The sequence below is a fragment of the Nomascus leucogenys genome, unplaced genomic scaffold, assembly GCF_006542625.1.
Source record: "Nomascus leucogenys isolate Asia unplaced genomic scaffold, Asia_NLE_v1 Super-Scaffold_241, whole genome shotgun sequence".
In the NCBI taxonomy this organism is placed as follows: domain Eukaryota; kingdom Metazoa; phylum Chordata; class Mammalia; order Primates; family Hylobatidae; genus Nomascus; species Nomascus leucogenys.
Window position 1 is genome coordinate 15,466 of NW_022095767.1, and position 26,345 is coordinate 41,810.

Consider the following 26,345-nt stretch of genomic DNA (forward strand, 5'->3'; position numbering starts at 1 on the left):
GCAGCCTGTGTCCCACATGAACACCAGTGCCCACAGCCCCCCTGCACAACTCTCAAAGTGACCCAGGTGGATGGGCAAATTCAGGGTCCCCCTACTTCAAGGAGAAGCAGAGACTGAGGATGGACTCGAGAGAGCGGCCGCGGAGGTGCTAAGAACCTGCACCTGGAATCGGGAGACATGGGAGGTCCCTGCTGGCTCTAATGCCCCTCCTACCCAGGACCCCTCAGGCAGCACCCTGCAGCAGGAAGAAGGAAAGCTAGACCCTGGGGAGGAGTAACAGGGCAGCTGCTAATTTCTGGATGGGCAGGTGCAGGCTTAACAGTGCGTGTCGGCAGGTAAGGCTTTATTCACAATCCACGCTCCAGGCCCTCTGCACTGGGACAGGACCACAGGGCTAAGCCCAGGCTGGGGGTTCAGGCAAGAGTCCTGCCCCTAGTCCTGGGCTGGAGGGCAGGCGGGCTGCGGGGAGGTGGGCAGGGCTCCTGGCCCGGCTCACACGTGCTGCTTCCGGTGGCGCAGCACCTCTGTGGGTGTGAACAGGAAGTCCTTCCCGCAGGCCTCGCAGTGGTAGGGCCTCTGCAGGACAGACATCTTCTGGAGGGTTTCAGGGGCAGCTTCCTCAGCCCCTAAGGGAGGAAAAGGAGGAGGCTGTGAGGTGGGTGTTCCAGTGCACAGATCTACCCGCACCCAAATGCCAGGCACTTGTGGGGCTCAGGTTCTCTCCTGGCCTTTGGAGAACTCAGTTTTGCCTCCTCCAGGAAGCCCTCCCAGATTAATAAAAATACACAGGTCTGTCTTTACTCTGCATCCCTGCCAGTGAGAGAGACAGAGAGAAAGACACAAGGAGAGACATGGAGACTGACAGGCAGACAGAGCCAGCCCTGGGGTGGGGGCATGTGGCCCCAGTGCTGTCTCCCCCACTGAACCCCAGTGTGTGGCATCCCTGGGTGACAACAGGGTGGACGTGACCAAGGCAGAGATAGCTGCAGGACAGAGAAAAATAACAAGAGACATAGCCACAGAGAGACAAAGACAGCAACACAGAGACACCACAGGGGACAGGCAGACAGAGGTGGCACTCCAGGCCCTCCCTGCCTTGGGCTCCTGATCTTCAGGAAAAGGCCTGTGTGTGGCACCAGCCAGGGCCAGCGGGTGGAGGTTGTCAGTCCTCAAAGCTCTAGCAAGTGCCCACATGCACAGGAGACCATCATGGGATGGAGAGATGGCCGGGCAGAGGTGGCCGGGTCCCCACAGTCCTGTGCTTACCTGGGGGTCCACCCTGTGGGGCCTGGGGGCAGGTGTTCTCATGGGCAATGCGCTCCAGGGGTGTGAGGGGCGCGTGCAGGCCACAGTGGGGACAGGTCCAGAAGGTTCGGAGACAGTCGCTGTACAGGTCTGTGTCACTCTGCAGCAGGCCAGCTGTCAGGGCTGGGCCCCCACCAAGTGCCACCCCACCACCCAAGTGCCCCCCTGGGACCCTTCCCAGAAGCCCTCAGGGCCACGGGCCCCACTTGGGAACCACGTCCCTCGACTAAGGTGAAACGGGGCGGTGGGGTTAGGGGTGGGGTCTTCCTGAAATCCCACCTTCAGGGAAGGAGGGTTCATGCTCACCGTGAGGCAGTTGTAGGTGAGGAAGTCGGTGACTGCGTAGCCCCCCTTGGTGGGGTGGGGGGACAGGGTGGAGCTGCCAAAGAGGCCAGGAAGATGGGGGGTGGCTGGGATGGTCTGAGGTCCCACATACATGTTCTGGGCTTCTAGCCCTGTGAGCCGCCGGAGGCTGTAAGGAATCTAAGGAAGAAGAGACAGGAAATCAAGACAGAGAGACTCAGGGAGATGCCGTCAAAGCACCTGGATCCAGCTGTGCCTGAAGCCCTCCCTCGGGCTTTGCAGTTATGTGAGCCAAATGCTTAAGCCAATCACAATTTGGTTGCAGACACGCATGACCAGGGGTTTGTCTAGAATATACCTGATAACCCACTCCCATCTAAATTGCCTTCCCCAGGCCCCTCTTCTGCCCCTGTCACTGGTGGGACCCCATTCAGACCTTGAGTCTGACCTTCAAGTCTGGCCGCCTCCCCCCTCCTCCTCCTAGCACGTCAGCCTTGGTCCCCTCTCCATGGCTCACTGGGTTCCTGCCCCTTTGTCCTCAAGCCCCTCTACTCCAGGAAGTCAGCCTGGATTGCACCCTTCTCCCCACCCCACCCACATGAAGTAGAACCAGGAGCAATTTCCACTCCCCACCTAAGAGTCGGGGGCTGGTTTCAAGTCTGCTCAGTTCAGTTCTTCCCATCCAAAAGCAGACACCCAGGGCTTCCCTCTCACACCCTGCCCGTCCTTGACTATTAGCAAGGGGGGATCAGCCACGCTTGCAGAAGGTGCTTAGTAAACAGGGCAGCAGTGGGTAGCGTGGCCTCTGGAACCAGGCTCCTGGGATCAAATCCTGGCTCCACCCAGACCAGTGGAGTGCCCTTGCGTAAGTGACTGAACCTCTGTGGCCTGAAAACCCCCAAATGTGCCCACGTGGAGTGAACGGGAAGCCAGGCCTTCCCGAGGCTCGAGCCCAGTGGCGGACGCCCCTTCTAGCCATAGGCAGGCACGGGCACCCTGGTGGAGGGTACCTTGGATGCTGTGAATTGCAGCAGTTCCTTGCTCAGGGTGGCCACCTCCTTGGGGCTGACTGGCGCATCCTGCTCCTCCTCCTCCAGCCGCCGCTGGGCCTGGTGCGCCAGCTGCCGGTCCAGGGCACTTTCCCAGCGGGCACGGAGCTGCAGGGAAGCTGCCAGGAGCCGGATGGCACTTTCACTGTCTGCCAGCTGCAGCTCCAGCCAGCTGTCGGCCACCAGGCGGGAGCAGTCACCGTTGGTGTCCAAAGACCGGCTAAAAAGCAGGAGGGACTGGAAGAGACAGGGCAGAAGACAGGGAGTAGGTGTGAGGGGCAGGGCGCTGTTGGAGACAGGCCCTGCCCGGCTGGGCTCCTGCCCACCCACCAGCCCTGTCTATGCGAGGCATCCACCTACCCATCTACCCGCTGTACCAGGCACCCCTGCGGGTGCTGGGGATACAGCATGAACAAGGCAGCCGCTGAGTCAAGGAAGGGGGCTGGGGTGGCAGGGCGACAGATGGGAGCGTGCTGGGAGAGAGACAGCTGCATTCTCAGGCAGGGTGGCAGAGGGACAGCAGGCACTCAGACACACATGACGTGCAGGGAGAGCCCAGACCCTGAGCACATGCTCCTCTGTGAGGACAGAAGTCAGCGCTGTAATTACCGGTGCTGTGGCTCATAAGATGTTGGGGAAAATTCTCAGGGCTGGGGCCAGGGCAGAGGAAAGGGCAGGACTGGCCATGCGTGGATGGTTTGGAGGCCGGGGATGGTACAGGAGGGCTCCATATAATGTTCTGCCTGCTTATGTGAATGTGAAGTTTCTCCATCTTCCTTCCTTCCTTCCTTGCTTCCTTTATTTATTTATTTATTTGAGGTGAGTCTCACTCTGTTGCCCAGGCTGGAGTGCAGTGGTGCAATCTTGGCTCACTGCAACCTCCACCTCCCGGGTCCAAGCAATTCTCCTGCCTCAGCCTCCCAAGTAGTTGAGATTACAGGCACTCGCCACCACACCCGGCTAATTTTTGTATTTTTAGTAGAGATTAGGTTTCACCACGTTGGCCAGGCTGGTCCCAAACTCCTGGCCTCAACTGATCCACACACCTCGGCCTCCCAAAGTGACGGGATTATAGGCATGAGCCACCACGCCCGGCTTATTATTTTTTGAGACAGTGTCTCACTCTGTCACCCGGGCTGGAGTGCAGTGTCAACAATCACAGCTCACTGCAGCCTCGACCTCCCAGGCTCAAGCAATCCTCCTGCCTCAGCCTCCCAAGTAGCTGGGATTACAGGCACACAACACCACGCCCAGCTAACTTTTTAAAATTTTTTGTAGAGATAGAGTCTCCCTATGTTGCCTAGGCTGCCTTTGAACTCCTGGGCTCAAACCATCCTCCCACCTCAGCCTCCCAAGGTGCTGGGATTCCAGGTGTGAGCTGGCCAGATTCTCTCAACAAGCGGTCCAGTGCAGGAAGAGAGCGCCTCAGGTAGCAGGTCTGTTCTGCTTCCTGCGGCCCGGCTGGTCGCCAATCCTGTCCCTCGGCCTGCGTGCTGCCTGCCTTCCCATGCTCACATAAGCACCCGGCATCACCCTTTTGGTTTACCATCTGCCTCCACCATCCTATCTGAGCCCCACGAGGGTGGGGAGTTTGGTTGACATTGACCACAGCTGCACCCCTGGCCCCAGAACACTAACAGTGCCTGGCCCACCAGGCGGGCTCGAGGGAGGTGTGGAAAATCTGCGGAGGATGGAGACACTTCTGGACACGCACAGAAGTGACTGAGCTGAGCTGGCTTTTGTGGTGTTGGTGGCAATCACGGTGTCAACAAAACCCTGAGGCTCTGGGAGCCCGCAGGTTCCTCTCTTCCCTCCACGTTCCCTGGGACCCAAGCCAGGGAGTGCTGGTAGTGAGCCGGGAGGCAGGAGAGGGTAGTGTGACCCGGGAGCTCTGGCTTGGCCACCTGCTCGCTGTGTGACTTAAGACAGGTGACGTATCCCCGCCCCTGCCTGAGCTTCAGTCCCCTCTATAAAGGGAGACCCACAGGGCTGCGTGAGGACTCCAAGGCCAGGCCTAGGATCACGAAGACGCTGGAGGAGCACTAGGGGCAGGGCAGTGGCTGCCATGGGGCCCATGGCTCTGCTGCCAGTGCCCATGCAAGGGCATCCATGATCTGAGTTCGGCCTCAGCCTCTACCTGGGCCACACCCTCCTCTCCCTCCTGGCGGCTGCCGGCCCTCCTGGCTGGGACCCTGTCCCCGCTCTGCTGAGAAGCCCCCAGGGCCCTGTCCCCCTCGCCTCTCTGGCCTCATCTCTGCACACTCCCCCCGCTGACTGCACGCCAAGCACATGTCTGCCTCGGAGCCTCTGTGCAGGCCACCCCACTGCCTGGAACACTCTGCCCTGAGATCCACACGCTCTCCTCTTTGGGTCTCTGCCTGGGGACACCAGGTGGCCTTATCTTGTACCACACCCTGTGTCCACCCTCACCCCCACCCTACTCTCTATTGCCCAGCACCACCCTTCCACACGTCGCTCAGGGTGTCACTGTGCTACTGCTGTCACTGTCCCCTGCCACTGGAGCCCGGGAGGGCAGGGGCTGGGCTTCATGCCTGGTTCCCTGCTGCGCCCTTGGCACCTGGCACAGCGCCTAGCACCCAGCAGGCACTCAGCAGGTTAACTGTTGAGCAAGTCCATGAATGAGAGAAAAAGCAGCCACAGCAACGGCCCAAGGCTGACGCCTGCGGCCAGCCCAGGTGCCAAGAGGCCCCTCCAAGCCCACACGGTGCCCCCACCCACCACCCTGGGCAACGCAGCTCTCATATCTGGGCATGGGGGCGGAGTGGGGCAGAGGCCCACCTGGAGGGCAGGGATGCGGACGCAGTTCACCAGGTACGGCTTGTTGGTCTCCAGCAGGGACACGAAGCTGAGGAGCTGGTGTTTGCTGCTCATCTTGTCCTTGTCATCTGAAAGGTTGAGGAGGACCACTCAGGCCCACCCTGGCTCACCCAGACCCATCAGAAGCCCGCCTGTCCCACCCGGTCAATGTACACATCGGTAGAAAGAATATGCTTACGGCATGGCTTTGGTGGCCTGGCTCAGACAAGAAGGTCAGCCAAATCTGAATGTGACTCCCAGCACGCGGCCATGCCTGCAGCGAGACACCCTTCCATGCACACGGGTGCCAGGGGGGCCTCCCTCTGCAGGACCCAGCTGGGAGCTCACAGAGTCCATAGGACAAGCCCCCTGACTGGTGCTCACTCTGGGCACAGCCACACTGGCTCAGGTTGACTATCACCACCATGGGGAGGGTGAGGCCCAGCAGAGGTGAGTCACCCAAGGCTACCCAGGGAGGCCTGGCCCTGGAACTTCCCCTCCTGTGGGCCCCTGTCAATACCAGCCTGGGCCGGTGTGGGAGCTGCAGCCAGAGGGGCCCAGGAGTTCACGGTATCCCTGCCCCTCACATCCCGGATGGGGGTTCCTTCCGCCTGGGCTCACTGTACCTCGGCTTCCATCGCAGCTGCTGGCCTCCAGCTCCTGTGCGTGCAGCACCTGGGGGCTGCCAGCGAAGACGCAGGTGGGGTGCAGCACAGCACCCTGCTTGGCCTGTGTGTGGAAAATCTGCGGAGGATGGAGACAAAGCACAGGCCATCCTATCTGCTGTCTCCTCTGCCCAGGATGCCTCTCCTCCACACTCTGGCCCAGGTCCCCTCCTCCAGGAAGCCCTCCCTGACTCCTCCAAATCTGGGGCAGATGCCCCCTGTGGGCTCCTATAGTGCTCTTGACTCCCCAAGCCTTGCCCACTCTGGGTTGTCTGGGGACGGGTCTGTCCTCCCACTGGGTTGTGAGCCCCATGGGGACAGAACCAGGGTTGTTTCAGTCACCACTGCATCCCCGGCACAGGACAGACACTCAGGGTTTGTGTGTTGGAGGACAAAACATAGGACGGGGCAGAACAGGCCCCACCTGGTCTGAGTCCTTTCGGCTGCTGTTGAAGGCGTCGGGGACGGCCAGCTGCGGGTACAGGCCCCGGCCCAGCACCAGCTTCAGCAGAACCAGCTGCTCGCGGCTCAGGTCCTGGGCTGAGCTGGCGGCAGCCTGCAGCTGCGCCAGGTCATGCCGAAGCTTGAACTTCACATCCTGGGGGGAGCACAGGGAGGCAGAGTCTTAGGAGACCTGAGGGGCTGCTACCATGATCCGCAGACCCCCAGGCTCTGCAGGTATCTAGTACCAAGCACCGTCCATGGAAACCCGGCTCCTGAAATGAGGACAGGGCCATGTCCCCTGGGACCCCCCAGGAGAGGCCAAGGCCCACCTTGGTAAACCCCACCCACCTACCCCCACACCCCACAGCGCCCACCTGGATGTCCACGCCATCACTGGCCCCTGGGAGGGCTGGGCCAGCCCGGTCCTCATCGCTGGAACCGCCATCCTGCTCCTCCTGCAGCCGCAGCACCTTGCGCCTGCGCCCCGCGCCCTCCTCGTGCTGGCGTTTCAGCTGGTGCAGGGCCCGGCGCTCCCGGCGCTGCTGCAGCCGACTGTAGCTGTCCCCCACCTGCGCAGCCTGGGCTCCAGCCAGCAGCCCGTGGTCCTCCAACAGCTCCTAGGGGCAGGTGGGTAGGGGTGAGGGCCTCAGGGCAGGCTCAGTGGGCTCTGGACTCGTATGGAAATGGGGACCCTCCCAGTGGCAGGGCTGCTAGTGCCCAAAGGGGGCTGAATGAGAGCAGCCCCTCACATGGCGCTGGGCATGGATCGCTGCTCCAGAGGGAGAGCTGTCCTCACTGTCGGCGGAGGGAACGCCGGGGCCAGGGGCAGGAGGAGGCAGGCGGGGGCATCCAGTGCCTTTTCCACAGCTGGCTCCAGGCTCTGCTGACTGCCCCACCTGCCCCTCGGATCTGGGGGGCCCTGCTTTCCCACACAGCCCTGGTGGGCGTCCTGCACTAGTGCTTCCAAGTGTAGCCCTGGGGCATCTGGGCACTTGGTGGGAATGCCAAAGTCTTGGGCCTCATCCCAGAATGACCAAGTGGAGAGTGGAGGGGGCTCGGCGGGGTTGGGCATCTGTACCCAACAGACCCTCCAGCTGCCTGTGACCCATAAAATCTGAGACCCCTGCCCTCCCCATGCCCACATCTTGTCAACATTCCTCAAGTGACCCGATTTGGTTGGACCCTCTGTTTCCTGCTGAGCCCTGACCGATGGAGGACATGGGAGATTGTGCATGCATGTGTGTGTGTGTGTATGTGTGCGTGTTTGCACGTGTGTGTATGCATGTGTGTGTCTGCACATGTGTGTGCAAAGGGCTCACACTTTCCATTAGATTCTCAAAGCATCTGGGGACCAATGAAGCCTGAACACTGCTCTAGCAGCCAGAGAGAACTCAGGACCCATGCTCAGAACAATCAGGGCATCTGTGGTCCCCGACACCGGGACCCCAGAAATGGTACAAGAGGTGTTGGCTGGGTGACTGCTCACTCTGGGCCTCAGCTTGCCCATCTCAAACCAAAGAGAATGGGTTACACCAGGAACCCTTTTATTCTATCCTCAATCCATGGATACAACCACAGAAAAGGACCTAACAGCAGGTCTTTCTGCACTCAGATGGAGAACGGCCACAGAGTATCCATGAAACAAGCTGCACAACTATGTGGGCACAGGAGAAACCCAAATCTTTTTTTTTTTTTTGAGACGGAGTTTCGCTCTTGTTGCCCAGGCTGGAGTGCAATGGCTCAATCTCGGCTCACCACAACCTCCGCCTCGTGGGTTCAAGCGACTCTCCTGCCTCAGCCTCCCAAGTAGCTGGGATTACAGGCACGTGCCACCATGCCTGGCTAATTTTTGTATTTTTAGTAGAGACGGGGTTTTACCATGTTGTCCAGGATGGTCACGATCTCCTGACCTCGTGATCCACCCACCTCGCCCTCCCGAAGTGCTAGGATTACAGGCGTGAGCCACCACGCCCAGCTGGCAAGTGCTATTTTTATCCTCTCTTTTTTTCGAGGGGAAGCTGAGGCCCAGAGACAAGCAGTAACACGCCCGGGGCCACGCTGTCAGAAATGGCAGAGCCAGGATTCGTGGCTGGCGTGTCTGGTTCCAGATGTGCCGGCCCCAACCACAACTGTAGGCTGCCTCCAACACCATGCCCATGCAGCCAGCTCAGCATCCCCAGTCTGGAGGGCGAGCTCTTCCCAAGGATGCTGCATGTCCACTGACTCTGTCCACCCCTCCAGGAAGCCCTCCTGGATTTCCACTCCCTTTGCTCTGCCCAGCTGCCCCAATGCCTGGTCACCGGGTGGTGGGGGAGGTGGGTGCAGGGTGGGATTCTGGTCTGACCACTGTCCGGGAGGGGGAAGCAGTGTTCTGGAGTGTGCTTGCACGCGTCTGCCTGGGTGGGGCCGGCCTTACTCCTCCTCCTACCGAGCCTCACCTTGAACTGGCGCCGAAGGTTGGCCATCTCATACAGCCGATGCTCCTCTATGCCCCGGCGGCGGCACCACTTGCGAGAGTTTCTGCTCCGTTCAGATTTCACCTGGGTGGAGGAGCAGACGCCAGGGTGTCAGGGCCCGGCCAGCGCGGGGAGGGAGGGGCTGACCCAGCACCCAGAGCCCCAACACAGGCATCCCTCAGGGACACCTGCTCTCCTGCTTCCAGGTCTCAGCCCCAGTGCCCCCTCCTATGGGAAGCCCTCCCAGACTACCCACAAACTGGGTTAGATGCCCCGCTGGGCTCTCCCAGCCCCTTGGACTCCCCATTCCAGCCCTCTCTGGGTTGTCACTGTCACATCAGTGGTCTGTCTCCCTGCACTGGGGTGTGAGCCCCGGGAGGGCAGGGCCAGGGTAGTTTTGGCACTGATGGGTCCCCAGCACTACACTACAGGGCCAGGGTTAGGGCGAGGACTTAAGGGACATATACTGGATCTCCAGATGCCCCGCAAGGAGTCTGGACTTTCTCCAGATGGCACAGGTTTTCATCAGTGCTTCAGAAATCCCAGGCTCCTCTCAGCCCCGGGCCTGGGCACGTGCTGTCCTGAGCTGAAAGCATGGATGTTGGAGACATGGCCCTCCCTAGGCAGGCCCAGTCTGGGGAGGGCTCAGTGGTCCTCCCAGGGTGGGGCTGAGGGTGGGACACGAGGAGGAGCCACAGGCCTTGACCCTGAGCAGGGTGACAGACAGAGGGGCCCCACCACCAGCCTCACCTGTACCCAGGCATTGAAGATGTTGAAGAGCGTGAAGGGGTCACCCTGGTCACTCTCCAGCGGCCGCCGTGCTGCTGCGCACTCTGGGCTGCTCTGGGCGCTGCGGGTGAATGGCGACTGGACGCTGAGCGCGGCCGCGATGGTGAGCACAGGCTCCACCAGGCTGAACATGGAGCCCAGGATCAGCATCTTCCCTGGAGCGGCAGACACGGGGCTGAGGCTCCTGGGTGCCAGGACAGGCGCAGCCCTCGCCCCTCCAGGCCCCGGCCCGCCCTTCTGCCTGCCCTCCTGCTCCCACCCCCTCCATCTTGCCCACTAAGGGCCTCGTGACCCAGATGGACAGATTCAAACCCACGTGCTGTGCTTTCTGCTCACGTGGCCATGAGCAAGGGCCTCAGTTTCCCCATCTATAGATTGGAGGTGGCCGGTGCCTGCCTCCTTGGACACACAGGAGACACTGTCTAAGCGCTGGCTACTCCTGTCACCAAGTTCCCCACTTTGCTATTTACAACCCGCTCCCCCAGCGCTCTGATGCTTCCCTGGCTTGGTCTTTGCTCTAGGAGCTCATTTTGACCTATCGTGGTGGACATCTCTCCTCCGCGCTAGAGTGTCACCTGTAAGTGAGTCCCTCTCGCTCTGCCCTGGCACAGGCAGGCACTGACTCCTGTGCCTATCACAGGATGACTCTTCTCCTGCCGCCTTTGTTTAAGTCAAGGTGCAAGTGGAAGAGGAAGAGGGGACAGAAGGCGAAGACATGGAGAAAGATGGGGCAGGGGCTGGGAGAGGCAGGGAAAGGGGAGGAGGGGCAGAGGGGAGGCCACAGAGAGGAAAAGTGGCAGGAACCGTCTCCCAGGGTGGCCGAGTCTCACCTGGAGACAGCTGAACCCTGTCTCCAGCTGTGAGCGCTCCACAGCAGGCATCTAAACATCCCCCGGTTCTGGGTACCCAAGCTGATGCTGGACTTCCGGGGACTCCCTTGCCCACCTGTCCTGTAACTAGTGGTCTGTGTCATGTGTCTGACCCGCCCCCACTGTTGACGCTTCGCTGACTTTCCACAGTGCCTGTCACAAAACTGGACTCAAGTAGATCACCTGAGGTCAGGAGTTTGAGATCAGCCTGGCCACCACGGTGAAACCCCATCTGTACTAAAAATATAAAAGTTAGCCCGGCATGGTGGTGGATGCCTGTAATCCCAGCTACTCGGGAGGCTGAGGCAGGAGAATCGCTTGAACCCGGGAGGCAGAGGATACAGTGAGCAGAGATAGCACCACTGCACTCCAGCCTGGGTAACAAGAGTGAAACTCCATCTCAAAAACAAAAAAAAAAAAACAAGGCCAGGCATGGTGGCCCTCGCCTGTAATCCCAGTACTTTGGGAGGCCGAGACGGGTGGATCGCCTGAGGTCAGGAGGTCGAGACCAGCCTGGCAAACCTGGTGAAACTCCGTCTCTACTAAAAATACAAAATTAGCTGGGTGCGGTGGCAGGCGCCTGTAATCCCAGCTACTTGGGAGGCTGAGGCAAGAGATCACTTGAACCCTGGAGGCGGAGGCTGCAGTGAGCTGAGATCGTGCCATTACACTCTAGCCTGAGTGACAGAACAAGACTCCGTCTCAAAAACCAAACAAACAAAAAAAGCTGGCCTCATAAAACAAAGGTGGCAGTAAAGCAGGGCTTGGGGCTGTACTGTGCAGGCCCCTGTCCTATTCCAGGACACCCCAGCTCTGTCACCAGGGACAAGTGGCCCCACCTAGCCGTGCCGCTGCTTCCCCATCTGTAAACAGGGGAACAACAGCATTGGCCTCTCCTCAGGCTGCCAAGAGGGTGCCTTGTGTTTCACCCTGTGAAGCGTTCAGAACTCCAGCTGGCACAGAGGACGCCCAGCACAGGGTCATCCGTGCCTCTCGGTTCTCACTGTGACCCTGAGCAGCGGTTCTCTGAGCCTCGTTTTCCCCACAGGGAAAGTGGGGGCACCTGCCCCCAGCCCTCAGGGAGATAATGTGTGTGAGGCATTTAGCATCACCTCCAATCAAAGCCAGGCTTCCCCATGCCCTCAGGAGCCTCCTGGGCCCAGCCTCAGTTTCCCCATCTACACACTGGGGGCGATCAGAGGCCCTGTCCTCAGCAGGTAAGGATGAAATAATGGAAAGCCCACAGAGCCTTTCGCCGGCACACAGCAAGCGCTCACAGACCATTCTTCTGCTTCTCAGTTCAGATTCTCCCTGCTCTAGCCCTGTTTCCTTCCAAAACAAAAATGAGGCCGGGCGCAGTGGCTCACGCCTGTAATCCCAGCACTTAGGGAGGCCGAGGCTGGCGGATCACTTGGGGTCAGGAGTTCGAGACTACCCTGGCCAATGTGGTGAAACCCTGTCTCTACTAAAAAATATAAAAATTAACTGGGTGTGGTGGCACATGCCTGTAATCCCAGCTACTCAGGAGGCTGAGGTGGGAGGATCACTTGAACCCAGGAGGTGGAGGTTGCAGTGAGCCAAGATTATGCCACTGCACTCCAGCCTGGAGGACAGAGTGAAACTCCATCTCAAAGTAAATAAATAAATAAAACAAAAATGAACCATCTTCTTAGCCTGGGCAGCCCTGAGTCCAGCGGATCCAGCCTCCTGCCCACACTGAAGCCCCGCTGTGCTGCAAGGATGGGGGGCTTTAACGGTGTTAACACACACACAGGTGGTCCTACCATGGTGGGCCACAGGCTGCTGGAAATAGAAAGTCTTGAGTCAGGAGAATTGGGCAAGATGAACAAGCCTCAGTCAGCGAGCTCCCCGGGAGGGGCGAGCATGACTCAGGAATGAGGGAGAGGAAGAGTTTTGACATCCTTGAGCCCGCAAGAGAGGGGCGCGGGGCAGAGCTGGGGACACGCTGTGCAGAGGAGAGAGGTGGGAGGGGTCTGAGCTGTGGAAAAGCCAAGACTTCTTTCTGTGTTTGGGGGATCTTGGGTACCCCACCTGCCTGTGCCTCCCAAGGGAGGCCCTGTCATGACCCCAAGTGCTGGGGAATCCAAGCGAGAGAGCCTGTCTTTCCTGTCACTCACGCGCAACCAGGGCACTTTGCGTCACATTCTCTGAAACAGCCTTGCAAGCCAGACACCACAGGCCACACCCAGCCTCTAGTGGTGGCATCTGCAGCGTCAGGTGAGTGCCTGAGACACTGATGGTGCACCACAGGTGGGCCACAAGAACGACAGGGTCACAGGGTCTGCTGGCCCCAAATCCCTCAAGATTAACGCCCTATTCCTGATGACACAGCATGGGGATGAGGAGCACCACATCTGCTTGTGACTGGCTACTGAAGACCTGAGATCAGGAGGGCCGGGAACTGAAAATGGTCTCCATCAACCTCTGTGGACCTGGCCTTTCCAGATCCTCACAGAACCGCCAGGTCAACTGATCAATTTTCTGGCCACCTTCAGCCATGTAGGACCCAGTTCCACTTAAACACTTCCCATCTAATTCGAAGCTCCTCACCTGACCCAGGGCCAGAGAGACAGCTGTCCCCTCCCCTCCTTCAGGCCTCTGCCCAGATGTCACCGTTCAGTGAGGCCTCCCAGGACAGCCAATTAACACTGCTCTCAGCCCTCACTGTGCCCACCGCGCCCTGCATCCACCTGAGCAGCAATCAGCAGCTGACATTCCATGTTTTCACTCATTTATCTGCCCCTGTCCATCTCCCCTGTTACATGTGAGCTCCGTGAGGGCAGGAGTTTTGTTTTATTCACTGTTGTATCTCTGGCATCTAGAATAGGACTTGGCATAGAGCAGGTGCTCAAGAATTATTTAATGAATGGGGCAGGCACTGTGGCTCACACCTGTAATCCCAGCAGTTTGAAAGGCCGAAGTGGGCAGATCACTTGAAGTCAGGAGCTCAAGACCAGCCTGGCCAACATGGTGAAACCTTGTCACTACTAAAAAAACAAATATTGGCCAGGCGCAGTGGCTCAAGCCTATAATCGCAGCACTTTGGGAGGCCGAGGTGGGCAGATCACTTGAAGCCAGGAGTTCAAGACCAGCCTGGCCAACATGGCAAAACCTTGTCTCTACTAAAAAACAAATATTGGCCGGGCGCAGTGGCTCATGCCTGTAATCCCAGCACTCTGGGAGGCAGGCAGAACACTTGAGGTCAGGAGTTTGAGATCAGCCTGACCAACATGGCGAAACTCCTTCTCTACTGAAAAAATACTGGCCGGGCACGGTGGCTCACGTCTGCAATCCCAGCACTTTGGGAGGCTGAGGTGGGCAGATCACTTGAGGTCAGGAGTTGGAGACCAGCCTGGCCAACATGATGAAACCCCGTCTCTACTAAAAATACAAAAATTAGCCAGGCATAGTGGCGTGAGCCTGTAATATTAGCACTCAGGAAGCTGAGGCAGGAGAATTGCTTGAACCCAGGAGGTGGCAGTGAGCTGAGATCACACCACTGCATTCCAGCCTAGGCAACAGCAAAAACTCTGTCTCAAAACAAAACAAAAATTAGCCAGGTATGATGGCGGGCACCTACAGTCTCAGCTACTCAGGAGGCTGAGGCAGAAGAATTGCTTGAATCCAGGAGGCAGAGGTTGCAATGAGCTGGGATCGCACCACTGCACTTCAGCCTGGGCAACAGAGTGAGACTCCATCTCAAAAAGAAAAAAAAACATATACATATATATGTGTGTGTGTGTGTGTGTATATATATACGTGTGTGTATATATGTGTGTGTGTGTGTGGTGTGTGTGTGTGTGTGTATATATATATACACATTCAATGCGCCGGGAGCAGTGGCTCAAGACTGTAATCACAGCACTTTGAGAGGCCAAGGCGGGCAGATCACCTGAGGTCGGGAGTTCGAGATCAGCCTGACCAACACAGAGAAACCCCAGCTCTACTAAAAATACAAAATTAGCTGGGCATGGTGGCGCATGCCTGTAATCCCAGCTACTCGGGAGGCTGAGGCAGGAGAATCGCTTGAACTCAAGAGGTGGAGGCTGTGGTGAGCTGAGATGGCACCATTGCACTCCAGCCTGGGCAACAACGCGAAACTCAGTCTCAAAAAAAAAAAAAAAGTATTTAATGAATGAATAATGGGACTGTTGGTTACATCTCCCGCCTTCTCCCTCTCACTCCATTGCAGCCACACGGGGCAATGTTCCCGTAGCAGCAGGCATGTGCCCCCACAGGGCCTCTGTACTGGCTGTTTCCACTGCCCAAACGCCCTCATGCTCCATCTGCACTGTCCAATACGGCCGCCTCTGGCCACACATAGCTATGAGCAGTTGAACATGGCTAGTCCAAACCAAGATTTCCAAGATGTCGCATGGTAAAAAATAACATAAAATCTTGCAAAAATGTTTATATTGATTATGTTAAAATTATGACGTTTTAGGTATATTAGGTTAAATCAGCTATTTTATCAAAATGAATCTCACCTGTTTGTTTTTGCCTTTTTTTTTTTTGAGATGGAGTCTCGCTCTGTTGCCCAGGCTAGAGTACAATGGCATGGTCTCGGCTCACTGCATCACTGCAACCTCTGCCTCCCAGGTTCAAGCGATTCTCCTGTCTCACCCTCCCAAGTGGCTGGGATTACAGGCGCATGCCACCACACCCAGCTAATTTTTGTATTTTTAGTAGAGACAGGGTTTCACCACGTTGGCCAGGCTGGTCTCGAACTGCTGACCTCGTGATCTACCTGCCTCGGCCTCCCAAAGTGCTGGGATTACAGGTGTGGGCAACTGTGCCAGCCATGTTTCTCGACTTCTGCAGGCAAGCATGTTCCAGTATTTGCATGGCTCCTAGCCCTCATCTCCATTTCTCTGCACCAATGTTACCTTCCCCGTGAGGTCTGCCTTATACATGAGGCCTGTATTATAAACTGCAACTCCCCATTCCCCAACCCCGTTGTTTCTTCTCTCCAGAACACTAGGCACCATCTGATCTACTATGCCTTTTCCTTATTGTCCTAATTTGTTGCTGGTCTTCTTCACCAAAATGTCAGCTCCCTGAGGCCAGAGATTTGTTCTGTTCTGTCCACTGCTATATGCCCAGCACCTAGAACAGTGCCTGGCCCAGCGAAGAGTGAATAAATGAACGGGACCCAGGGAAGAAAGAGACTTGCCCCCAGGCCACTCAGAGAGTGAGCTGTGCCCATACCCGCTCCTGGTGCCCTGAGTGATCACGAGGGGGGTGGGTACTCACCTATCACAACGTCCACAGGCAGCTGGGCCAGCAGGGACCCAATGGGAGTGAGGGCCTCTGAGCTGTCCAGGGCCCCCTGGTCCCGGAGGTAGAGGATGGCGGTTTCCAGGCTGGCTGGTGGTGGGGGCTCGATAAAGGGGAAGGTTCGGGGGTCCCCCACACTCATGCTCTTCATCTAGAATGAGAAGCAAAACCCCCAATATTGGGGAACACAAGAGCCACCGTGCAGCACAGGGGGGCTCAGAGATCACAAATTCATGACATTTTAAAATTCCTAATGTTGGCCAGGCGTGGTGGTTCACGCCTGTAATCCCAGCACTTTGAAAGGCTAAGGCAAGCGGATCATTTGAGGTCAGGAGTTCGAGACCATCCTGGCCAACATGGTGAAACCCCGTCTCTACTAAAAATACAAAAATTAAGGCTGGGCGCAGTGGCTCACGCCTGTAATCCCAACACTTTGGGAGGCCGAGGCGGGCGGATCACAAGGTCAGGAGATCGAGACCATCCTGGCTAACACAGTGAAACCCTGTCTCTACTAAAAATACAAAAAATTAGCTGGACGTGGTGGCGGGCGCCTGTAGTCCCAGTTACTCGGGAGGCTGAGGCAGGAGAATGGCGTGAACCCTGGGGGGCGGAGCCTGCAGTGAGCCGAGATCGCACCATTGCACTCCAGCCTGGGCAACAGTGAGACTCTGTCTCAAAAAAAAACAAAAAACAAAAATTAGTAGTGGCGCATGCCTGTAATCCCAGCTACTCGGGAGGCTGAGGCAGGAGAATCGCTTGAGCCCAGGAGGTGCAGATTGCAGTTAGTCGAGATCGCGCCTCTGCACTGCACTCCAGCCTGGCAATACACCGAGACTCCATCTCAAATTCCCAGTGTCAGCCAGGCACAGTGGCTCATGCCTGTAATCCTAGCACTTTGGGAGGCCGCAGCAGGTGGATCACTTGAGGTCAGGAGTTTGAGACCAGCCTGGCCAACATGGTGAAACCCCATCTCTACTAAAAATACAAAAATTAGCCAGGTGTGGTGGCGAGTGCCTGTAATCTCAACTACATGGGAGGCTGAGGCAGGAGAATTGCTTGAACCTGGAAGGCGGAGGTTGCAGTGAGCCGAGATTGCACCACTGCACCTCCAGCCTGGGCCACAGAGTGAGATTCTATCTCAAAAATAAAATAAAATAAAATAAAATTCCCAATGTCAAGATCCACTGTGCAGAGGCAGGCAAGGAGGGCTGCTGTCTCTGTATCTGTCTGCCTAGCACATCTTGCCCCAGACCCTGACCATGGAGGAGAGGCACATGACCTGAGCTGGACCAATCAGAATCCTTCCATGAGACTGGAGTCAGGAAGGGCATTCCCAGCATCCTCTCTGGTTGTGGCCAGGATGGAAGCCTATCTTATTAACCCAGAACTGCTGTGACCTTTGACTTTGTCCATTTTTTGGAAATGGGCCCATCTACAGCAGATGGAGAAATTCTTGGATTGTTCCTAAGTTAGACATGCTGCCTCACAAATGCACAAAATGGTAAGATCCCCCTTTCTGCCTACAATAGTTTCAGTTGTTATTTCTCTCACTTGCAACCAAAAGAATCCCAATTAATGCAGCAGCCCAGGCAGGCAGCAGGTGGGGAGAATTAAGTGACAGCATATGTCTACCCCGGGGCCTGGCGTGGCATACGTAAGCAAACAGCACCTCTCTGGTGACTGGAAGAAGGAGAGGCTGGCAAGGCAGCTCATGTGACAGCCAGAGAGTGAGAAGGAAGCTCAGAGAAGTCTGTTCGCCTGGCTTTGATCCGAGGGCACTACAAGTTCTGGCGTCCACTGCAAGCAGCTGCTGCTCCTTCCCCCCTGCTGACCAAGCCTTGATGCCGTCTAGGAGTTCACCCAATACTCATTTAAAAACCTTTATAGGCGGGGTGCGGGTGGCTCACCCCTGTAATCCCAACACTTTGGGAGGCCAAGGCAGGCAGATCACTTGAGGTCAGAAGTTCAAGACCAGCCTGGCCAACATGGTGAAACTCCCTACTAAAATTACAAAAATTAGCTGGGCCTGGTGGCACCCATCTGTGGTCCCAGCTACTCGGGAGGCCGAGGCAGGAGAACGACTTGAGCCTGGGAGGCGGAGGTTGCAGTGAGCTGAGATAACACCACTGCACTCCAGCCTGGGTGACAGAGTGAGACTCTGTCCCAAAAATAAATAAATAACCTTTACATTAGAAGCTCAATTTGAAGAGGCAGGGGGCAGGGCATGGGTTTTTTAAAATTCTCCAGGTGTTTCCAGTATGCAGCTGGGGCTGAGACACTGCTCTGATCAACTCAGGCAATGCCACAACCCTAGACAATTGCTGGGCCTAGGGTGAACACACATGACCCGGTTCTGCTGACAAGAGATGAGAGACTGGCCAGAGGCTTCTAGAAAATGTTCCTGTGGCCTTAAAACTTAGACCCACAGAGAAGGGCAGTTCCTTGCTTCTGCCTCCGGATGGTAAAGGAGGATGAGGTGACGCCCACTGTGCCTGGAGCCAGTGGCCACTCACGAAGCAGGCTCTGACGCCTGGTGGCCTCAGATGGAGCCCTGACTCTACTACTTGCCAGATGTGTGACCTGGGGCAATATTTTATCTCTCTCTGCATCCTTCTTCTGGTCCAAAAATTAGGGTAAGACTACCTACCCCATGGACTTTGTTTTTTATGAAACAGGGTCTTGCTCTATCACTTAGGCTGGAGTGTAGTGATGCAATCAAGGCTCACTGCAGCCTCGAACTCCTGGGCTCAAGCGATCCTGCTGCCTCAGCCTCCTGCGTGGGACCACAGGTGTGTGCCACCACACCGGGCTAATTTTTAAATTTTTTTGTAGAGTCAGGGCCTCACCGTGTTGCCTAGGCTGGTCTCGACTTCCTGGCCTCAAGCAATCCTCCTGCCTCAGCCTCCCAAAGTGCTGGGATGACAGGCATGAGTCACTCATTGTGCCCGGCAGCACCAGTATTTTTTTTTTTTTAAAAGATGAAATCAAACAGAATAGAAAATAGTGTGCACCTCCTGCAGGAAGGCCACTGGTTTGTGCTACACCCACACGTGAGCCTGTGGCAGACACCATCAGCTGCTCCCAACTTTCCTTTTCCTTTTGTTCCTGAGCACAAGGACTACACTTCCCAGCCTGCTTCACAGTTGGGCGTGGCCACGAGACTGAGGACTGACCAGGAGTGGTGAGTGCAAGGCAAGTGCACCATTTGCAGGCTCGACCCGCAAACCCTCCTGTACTCACTTCCCACGCCCTTGACCCTTTGGCTGGCTGGACACATATGCAGGAAAAGCCCCTGGGGAGATTATAGAGCCACAAGAGTGAAGGACCCTGGGTCCCTGAATAAAGAAAATTGCCTGCCAACCTGTAAACCACCATTCCGCTGTTGGCCATTCGTGACCATGTGTATTTGTCATGGCAGTCTAACCTATGCTAAATTAACAAATGAGATACAAGTCATGACATAAAATGTATTGAGAAACCCTGGTTTTAAAAGCCCTTTCCTGCTAGGTTTCCTGTTACAGCTGAAAGCATTCTGATTGAGTCACTGGTTCTTCCTTTGACCCTATGGAATTTTTTTTTTTTTTTTTTTTGAGATGGAGTCTTGTTCTATCGCCCAGGCTGGAGTACAGTGGCATGATCTCGGCTCACCGCAACCTCCACCTCCCGAGTTCAAGCAATTCTCCTGCCTCAGCCTCCCGAGTAGCCGGGATTACAGGTGCACACCACCACACCCAGCTAATTTTTTGTATTTTTAGTAGAGACTGGTTTCACCATGTTGGTCATGCTGGTCTCAAACTCCTGATATCAAGTGATCCACCTGCCTTGGCCTCCCAAAGTGCTGGGATTACAGGTGTGAGCCACCATGCCCAGCTGACCCTGTGGATTTAAGGAACAATTCTCCCCTCAACAAGGGTTTTGACATTTGGACGGGATGGGTTCCCCTCAGTGGCTTGGCTAGCCCTATCCTTCCCGACCCTGACCCTCTGGGGTTGGGTCCTATGTAAATGCTTCCTGGCTGGCCGGGCACAACGGCTCATGCCTGTAATCCCAGTACTTTGGAAGGCCAAGGTGGGAAGATCACTTGAGCTTAGGAGTTTGAGACCAGCCTGGGCAACATAGCAAGACCTGATCTCTACTAAAAATAAAAAAAGTTAGGCTGGGCACAGTGGCTTATGCCTGTAATCCCAGCACTTTGGGAGGCCGAGGCGGGTGGATCACGAGGTCAGGAGATCAAGACCATCCTGGCTAACACAGTGAAACCCCGTCTCTACTAAAAAAAAAAATACAAAAAATTAGCTGGGCGTGGTGGTGTGCGCCTGTAGTCCCAGCTACTCGGGAGGCTGAGGCAGGAGAATCACTTGAATCTGGGAGGCGGAGGTTTCAGTGAGCCAAGATCGCGCCACTGCACTCCAGCCTGGGCGACAGAGGGAGACTCTGTCTCAAAAATAAATAAATAAATAAAATTTTAAAAGTTAGCCAAGGCCGGGCACAGTGGCTAATGCTTGTAATCCCAGCACTTTGGGAGGCCGAGGCGGGCGGATCACGAGGTCAGGAGCTCGAGACCACGGTGAAACCCCATCTCTACTAAAAATACAAAAAATTAGCCAGGCGTGGTGGCGGGCGCCTGTAGTCCCAGCTACTCGGAGAGGCTGAGGCAGGAGAATGGCGTGAACCTGGGAGGCGGAGCTTGCAGTGAGCCGAGATTGCGCCACTGCACTCCAGCCTGGGTGACAGAGCGAGACTCCATCTCAAAAAAAAAAAAAGTTAGCCAAGCGTGGTGGTGTGTGCCTGTGGTCCCACCTACTTGGGAGGTGGAGGTAGGAGGATCATTTGAGCCTGTAATATGGAGGCTGCAGTGAGCCGTGATCACAGCACTGCACTCTAGCCTGAGTGACAGAGCAAGACCCTATCTCAAAATAAAATAAAATAAAACATAAAATAAAATAAAATAAAATATAAAATATAAAATAAAATAATAAAATAAAATAAAATAAAATAGGCCTCCCAGGTTCCTCCCTGTGCCAGCAGTTAGGATATAGTCCCCTTTCTGCCCATGCCTCACCTGCAGCACCAACGAGTCCAGGGCCACCCTCCGAATTTCCGGGACGGGGTAGGGGGCGAAGGCATCATAGTCCGATTCAGCATAGAGGCGGAAGCAGACTCCGGGGCCTGTGCGGCCCGCCCGGCCCTTCCGCTGCTCTGCGCTGGCCTGACTGATCCAGAACTCCTGCAGCCGCTGTAGCTTGGCCTGTGGGTCGTAGCTCATCTCCTTCACCTTCCCTGGATGGGAGCAATGAGGAAAGGGAGTCTGTGTGTGGCAGCCACGTGCGGCTGGCCACGCGCCTGGCTCTAGCCACTCACCAACACCCTCACTTACTCCTTTATTCTGTTAATGCTAACTGAGGGCTTATTCTGGGCCTAACTCTGACATTTTGTTCATTTATTCTTTCATTTCCTCACGCATCTTTTTTTTCTTTTTTGAGACAGGGTCTCACTGTCTCCCAGGCTGGAGTGCAGTGGCTCAGTCACAGCTCACTGCAGTCTCAACCTCCCAGGCTCAAGCGATGATCCTCTTAGCTCAGCCTCCCGAGTAGCTGGGACTAAAGGTGCACGCCAACACGCCCGGCTAATTTTTTGCAGAGACGGGGTTTCACAGGCTGATCTCAAACTCCTGGGCTCAAGCAATCTGCCTGCCTCAGCCTCCCAAAGTGATGAGGTTACAAGCGTGGGCCACTGCACCCAGCCTTTCACTCACACATCTTTTCATTTATTTTCCCAAGTCTTTGTTTCTTCAGAGGTTCATTTATCCAATAAATACTTATTAAGCACCTACTATATGCCAGGCACTGCACTAGGCACTAGGGGAACAGCAATGAGCTAAACAAAGGCTCTAGTCTCACAGGACTGAACACAGCACCATATTTCCTCCAGTGTCAGAACAACCTTTTTTAACATTTTCTTTTCTTTTTTTGAGATGGAGTTTCGCTCTTATTGCCCAGGCTGGAGTGCAATGGCACGATCTTGGCTCACTCCGCCTCCTGAGTTCAAGTGATTCTCCTGCCTCAGCCTCCTGAGTAGCTGGGATTATAGGAACCCGCCACCATGCCCGGGTCATTTTTGTATTTTTAGTAGAGACGGGGTTTCACCATGTTGGCCAGGCTGGTCTTGAACTCCTGACTTCAGGTGATCCACCTGCCTCAGCCTCCCAAAGTGCTGGGATTATAGGCGTGAGCCACGGCACCTGGCAGACATTATTTTTTTAACTTCTCATTTTTTTTTTTTTAAACAGGGTCTCGCTCTGTTGCCCAGGCTTGAGTGCAGTGGCACAATCACAGACCACTGCAGCCTCGATTTCCTGGGCTCAGGTGATTCTCCCACTTCAGCGTCCTGAGCAGCTGGGACTACAAGCACGCACTACCATGCCTGGCTAATTTGTATTTTTAGTAGGGGCGGAGTTTCACCATGTTGTCCAGGCTGGTCTCAAACTCCTAACTTCAAGTGACCTGCCTGCCTCGGCCTCCCAAAGTGCTGGGATTACAGGTGTGAGCCACCGTGCCCAGCCGGGACGGCCTGTCATTGTCATTTTTCAGATGAGCCAACTGATACATGAAGTGTCAGTCACATGACCCCAGCCACACAGCCAGCACTAAACCTGGCCAGGCAGGCTTCAGTGTCTCCAAATACTATGCTATGCTGACTTCCCAGCGAACGTTCCAGTCAGGAAGACAGAAAGTGAGCAAACAGAGCAGCACATAAAATAGAATGCCAGGCTGGGCGTGGTGGCTCAAGCCTGTAATCCCAGCACTTTGGGAGGCTGAGGCAGGCAGCACTTGAGGTCAGGAGTTCGAGACCAGCCTGGCCAACATGGTGAAACCCCATCTCTACTAAAAATACAAAAATTAGCCGGGTGTGGTGACGCATGTCTGTAATCCCAGCTACTTGGGAGGCTGAAGCAGGAGAATCGCTTGAACCCGGGAGACGGAGCTTGCACCACTGCACTCCAGTCTGGCAACAGAGCAAGACTCCGTCTCAAAACAACAACAACAACAACAACACAGAATGCCGATCCCCCTCATACGAGAAGCAACAGTGGAGACGGAGGGGATATCTCTTAGATAAAGTGGACAGCATGGGTCTGACGGGGGGGGACATTTATGCGGGCCCTGAAATGAGGTGAGGGCCTCACCTGTGTGGATACCTGGAGAAAGACAGCTCTCAGCAGAGATAACAGTAAGTACAAAGGCCCCAGGGCAGAAGCAGGCTTGGAAGGTGTGAGAAAAATTAAGATGTTGCCATTGGTCCACGGCCCCACACATTGTCTTCCAGCATCCCAATTCCGGAAATCCAAAATCTGAAATGCTCGAAAATCTGAAATGTTTTCAGCACTAACGTGACCCTCCAATGAAATGCTCACTGGAGGATTTCAGATTTCTGGATTTGACATACTCAAATAATAAAATAGATGCAAATATTCCAAATTCAAAAAAACCCGAAATTCCAAACACTTCTGGTCGCAAGCATTTTGGATATGGGAAAGTCAACTGTACTTCCCACTCCAAGCTGGTGCGCCCCTGCCACATGCGCACACCTCCGGACCCCATGCTCCTAAGTCCTTGGGGGTGGTGAGCAGGGGCTCATGGTGGTCCTTACCAGAATCTACTACAAAGCGGATCCCGTCAATGGTGACTGAGGTCTCAGCGATGTTGGTGGAGAGGATGCATTTCCGGACTCCAGGGGGTGCCACATCAAATACCTGAGAGGAAGGGAGGGGGTGGTGTCAGAAACTAACTCAGCCCCGACTAACCTATGTGTCCAATTTCTCGCCCACCCCCGTGTCAGCAGCTTCCCTGGAACCCTTTCCTCCTTCAGAGACCTCCCTTTTGGAGATGGCTCACCATCCACCCCATCACCTGGGCCATCCTGGGCCCTCCCCCACCCTCAGATGGAGTCTTGCTTTGTCGCCCATGCTGGAGTGCAGTGGCATGATCTTGGCTCACTGCAACCTCTGCCTCCCGGGTTCAAGCAATTATCTTGCCTCAGCCTCCTGAGCAGCTGGGATTACAGGTGCCTGCCACCATGCCTGGCTAATTTTTGTATTTTAAGTAGAGACGGGGTCTCACCATGTTGGCCAGGCTGGTCTTGAACTCTTGACCTCAGGTGATCCGCCTGCCTTGGCCTCTCAATGTGCTGGGATTACAGGCGTGAGCCACCACACCTGCTCCCCCGACCTGAACATCATGCAATTTTTTTTTTTTTTTTTTTTTTTTGAGCCAGGGTCCCACTCTGTGGCCTACATTGGAGTACAGTGGCGCGATCACAGCTCACTGCAGCCTTGACCTCCCGAGCTCATGCGATCCTCCTGCATCACCCTCCCAAGTAGCTGGGATTATAGGCACATGCCACCACGCCCAGCTAGTTTTCTTCTGTTTTGTAGAGACAAGGTCTCACTGTGTTGCCTAGGATGGTCTCCAACTCCTGAGCTCGAGTGATCCTCCTGCCTCAGCTTCCTGTGCTGGGATTATAGGCGTGAGCCAATGTACCAGGCCATCTGGAACTTTTCTTGAAATCCTTCCCTCCTCCCACAGCCCAGCCCCTGCCCTGGTCCAGGCCTCTCCTCGCCCACTCTGATCCTGCTCCAGCTTCCCCTCAGATCTCTGGCCTGTAGACTCACATGGCAGCCAGAGGGATCTGCTGAAGCATAAACTGGCACTGCCCCCGCTAGGGGAGGATCGCTTGAGCTCAGGAGTTTGAAACCAGCCTGGGCAACACAGTGAGACCTCTTTGCTACTAAAATTCAAAAAAAAATTAACAGAGGCCTGGCACAGTGGCTCACACCTGTAATCCCAGCACTTTGGGAGGCTGTGGCAGGCAGATCACTTGAGGTCAGGAGTCCGAGACCAGCCTGGCCAACATGGCGAAACCCCATCTCTACTCAATATACAAAAGATTAGTCGGACGTGGTGGCAGGTACCTGTAGTTCCAGCTACTCAGGAGGCTGAGGCAGGAGAATCGCTTGAACCTGGGAGGTGGAGGTTGCAGTGAGCCATGATCATGCCACTGCACTCCAGCCTGGGCGACAGAGTGAGACTCTGTCCCAAAAAGAAAAAAAACATTAACGGAGTTTAGTGACACACACCTATAGTTGCTACTTGGGAGACTAAGGAGAGAGGATCACTTGAGCCCAAGAAGTCAAGGCTGCAGTGAGCCCTGATCGTGCCACTGCACTCCAGCCTGGACAACAGAGCAAGACCCTGTTTCAAAAAAAAAAAAAAAAACTATTTTGGAACACAGCCTCACCCACTCAGTTTATGGCTGCTTTCATGCTGCAACAGTGGGGCTAAGTAGCTGTGACAGACAGAGAGCCCAAGGTCCCTAGGACTGACATTATCTACTCTGACCCTTTATAGAAAGTTTGCCGACCTCTGGTTTAGAGCATGGGCTCCAGGGCCAAACTACCTGGGTTCACAGCCTGGCTCTGCCACTAGGTAGCTATGACTTTGCACAAGTGCAGCCCCCGAGCCCTGTGTTTGTGGAGTTACAGGAGTTACAGACGTCCTGTGCGCAGCCGCCCCTGACTCATGCAGACCCCCCCCCACCTGCCCCACTCAGGCTTCCTGTGATACCTTGTCCTGGTCGGCCACAGACAGGGCGCTGTGCAGCGGCAGCACCACCCAGCGCTGGGTGTGACTGGCATAGGTCTGGGTGGCCTCCAGCACGGCACTGATCTCCGCCATGCCGCTGAGGAAGACGAGGAGGTCACCCCGCTCCTCAGGTGGGTACTTGTGGTCAATGGACTCCAGCACCCTCAGGAAAGGCCGCGGGTCCAGCTTCTCTGACTTGGACGTGGTCGGCTCCACCTCCTGCGGCTGGTACACGACCTGAGAGGAGACAGCCCCCGGTAGAAGCACACCCTGTCCCTCTGGCTCAGAGCAATGGGCTGGGGAGGCTGCAGGCTGACGGGGGAGACCACAGGCTGACGGAGAAGACACAGTGCAACGGGTCCAGGCTGGTGGACAACTCTGTTCCATGTGGTCATTCAGGGATCCAGGCTCCTCCTTTCTCATTACTCTACCATCTCATTGGGCAGGATTTCTCAAAGTCAGCAAGATTGACATTTCAGTCTGGATAATTCCTTGTCATGGGGGCTGTCCTGTGCATCATAGGATATTTAGCAGCATCCCGGGCCCCTACCCACTAGATGCTAGTAGTCTTCTCCGCTGCTTGTGACTATTAAAAATGTCTCCAGACATTGCCATATGTTCCCTCTGGGGCAAAACCACCCCTAATTGAGAAACAGTCAGGTGATAGACAGCACACTCCAGCTAGATAATTTCTGAATGATGTAATAAA

At 55.7% G+C, this 26,345-nt stretch overlaps 1 protein-coding gene across 2 annotated transcripts in view; it reads right to left on the reverse strand.

The window, feature by feature from the left end:
* Positions 1 to 328: 328 nt before the first annotated feature.
* DHX34 (DExH-box helicase 34) overlaps positions 329 to 26,345 on the reverse strand; it is a 34,079-nt gene continuing 8,062 nt past the window's right edge. For both annotated transcript variants that reach the window (XM_030807798.1, XM_030807797.1), the window contains exons 4-17: positions 25,619 to 25,873; positions 23,646 to 23,748; positions 21,058 to 21,275; positions 15,972 to 16,146; positions 9,790 to 9,983; positions 9,022 to 9,123; positions 6,958 to 7,200; positions 6,564 to 6,737; positions 6,101 to 6,218; positions 5,457 to 5,563; positions 2,619 to 2,894; positions 1,612 to 1,788; positions 1,267 to 1,405; positions 329 to 626 (exon numbers count right to left, since the gene is read on the reverse strand). In XM_030807798.1, coding sequence (XP_030663658.1) covers positions 493 to 626; positions 1,267 to 1,405; positions 1,612 to 1,788; positions 2,619 to 2,894; positions 5,457 to 5,563; positions 6,101 to 6,218; positions 6,564 to 6,737; positions 6,958 to 7,200; positions 9,022 to 9,123; positions 9,790 to 9,983; positions 15,972 to 16,146; positions 21,058 to 21,275; positions 23,646 to 23,748; positions 25,619 to 25,873 — 2,415 coding nt within the window. In that variant the 3' untranslated portion in view covers positions 329 to 492. The remainder of the gene's footprint in view (positions 627 to 1,266; positions 1,406 to 1,611; positions 1,789 to 2,618; positions 2,895 to 5,456; positions 5,564 to 6,100; positions 6,219 to 6,563; positions 6,738 to 6,957; positions 7,201 to 9,021; positions 9,124 to 9,789; positions 9,984 to 15,971; positions 16,147 to 21,057; positions 21,276 to 23,645; positions 23,749 to 25,618; positions 25,874 to 26,345) is intronic.